This window comes from Gavialis gangeticus, unplaced genomic scaffold, assembly GCF_001723915.1.
Source record: "Gavialis gangeticus isolate Ggan-Ray unplaced genomic scaffold, GavGan_comp1, whole genome shotgun sequence".
NCBI lineage: Eukaryota > Metazoa > Chordata > Crocodylia > Gavialidae > Gavialis > Gavialis gangeticus.
Window position 1 is genome coordinate 40,134,449 of NW_017729004.1, and position 1,525 is coordinate 40,135,973.

At 41.1% G+C, this 1,525-nt stretch overlaps 1 protein-coding gene across 14 annotated transcripts in view; it reads right to left on the reverse strand.

Annotated features, from left to right (window-relative positions):
- Positions 1-1,525, reverse strand: part of KIAA1217 (KIAA1217 ortholog) — a 423,945-nt gene that overhangs the window by 15,458 nt on the left and 406,962 nt on the right. For all 14 annotated transcript variants that reach the window (XR_002095810.1, XM_019508287.1, XM_019508283.1 and 11 more), the window contains one exon: positions 1,326-1,472. Coding sequence is in view for 13 of the 14 variants with exons in the window: in XM_019508287.1 (XP_019363832.1) it covers positions 1,326-1,472 (147 nt within the window). In the remaining variant the exon portion in view is untranslated. The remainder of the gene's footprint in view (positions 1-1,325; positions 1,473-1,525) is intronic.

Sequence of the window (1,525 nt, forward strand, 5' to 3'; positions counted from 1 at the left end):
CGTGGAAGGTAAAGTTCATCAGCATCAGCACATTCATTACCAGTGTTAAAGGGCCATCCTGTTCAGTAGCTACCTTGTGCTTTTTTTCTCTCGGTACCTCAAAAGAGACTGCTTCAAGTCAGCTTAAACTGCCAGCAAAAAAAGCAAAGCAGAAAAGATATATATATAAATATAAATATATATAAATATATATATTGCTTAATTTCTAATGAGAATCTTTCTGGCTTCATCTTCTAGCCTTTGTTTATTCTTACATCTTTCTCTGATAAATTAAAGACCCTTTAATATCTAGTATTTCCTCCAACCTCCACACTATAATCATATCATCTATCAATCATCTTTGACAAATTAAACAGCTTAAGTCCATTCAGACTCTTACTGTATTATTCTAACCCTTGAATAATGTTTGCGGCTTTTTTCTGCACCCTCTCCAGTTTTTCAATATCCTTTTTAAGACATGGACACCCAAACACATGTGCAGTGTGTCTCTCCGATGCCACAGACAGAAATGAAATTCTCTGCTTACTATCACTCACTATTGTGCTGGGAGGTCATGTGGAGTTTCTTGCCTACTATGACCCCTAACTCCTTTTTTAAAGTTAATGTTTTCCAGGATACAGTTTTGTCATTCTGTAGGCATGTAAGAGGTGTGAAATGCATCATGGTTTGAATTCGCTTGGCTTATCAAAAAATTGAGGTTGCCTTATAGGACTCCTCTGTCCTCCGCATGTTCCTGGGAATTACTGTACATTCCATGACTATGCTAAAGGCTGGTTTTTGTTACAGTGCTATTGTCAATTGTCTAAAACAGTTGCAGGTATTGTAAAATAAAAGGCCACCTAGTGCATGGCTCTTCTTCTAGGTTCCTGCTAGAAGGATGTATTATATTATGGGACACTGTCAATCCTGAAATGTACTGGCAAATGTAAAGATGAATCTGGCTATAGGGTTAAGTGTTAAAGTAGACAAACCCAAGCTGCTCAACTCTCACCAACTTAACCAGGGCTCTTCGCAGCTTTCATATCCGTGTCTTAAGTAACAACCTCAGGTCAATGCCAAACTCATGTAGTGAGTCCATCCAAGCAATCCCATCCACCTTTGTGTCACAGAATATCCTCCAACCAGCAGTGCTAGTGCCCCTGTGTAACATCTTAGACCTAGGCCTCTTCAGTAGAATAGGTTGGTGTTGCAGAATATTGATATAGGCAAACTGGGGAAATGGACAAACCAACGTGCTCCCGTCCTTTGTGATCTGAACTACAGTGGAGGCAAGGTCTAGACCAGCAAGCACCATCATGTGGGTACAATCACCTGCAAGTGCATACCTGTAATTCAGCCATTATTTTGTCTCCTTCCTCTTCCTCCTCATCCTTTGTGACAGATGCTGTGGCAGGCCCTGGCGCCCGGGATGATGCCTGATCTTCTTTAGATACTCTGGACTGTGCTGTTTGCCCAGCATCTTCAGTGCATTCCTGGAAGGGGACAAAGCCCATAAAGAAAAAGTGCATTGGGACAATCCAAGTGC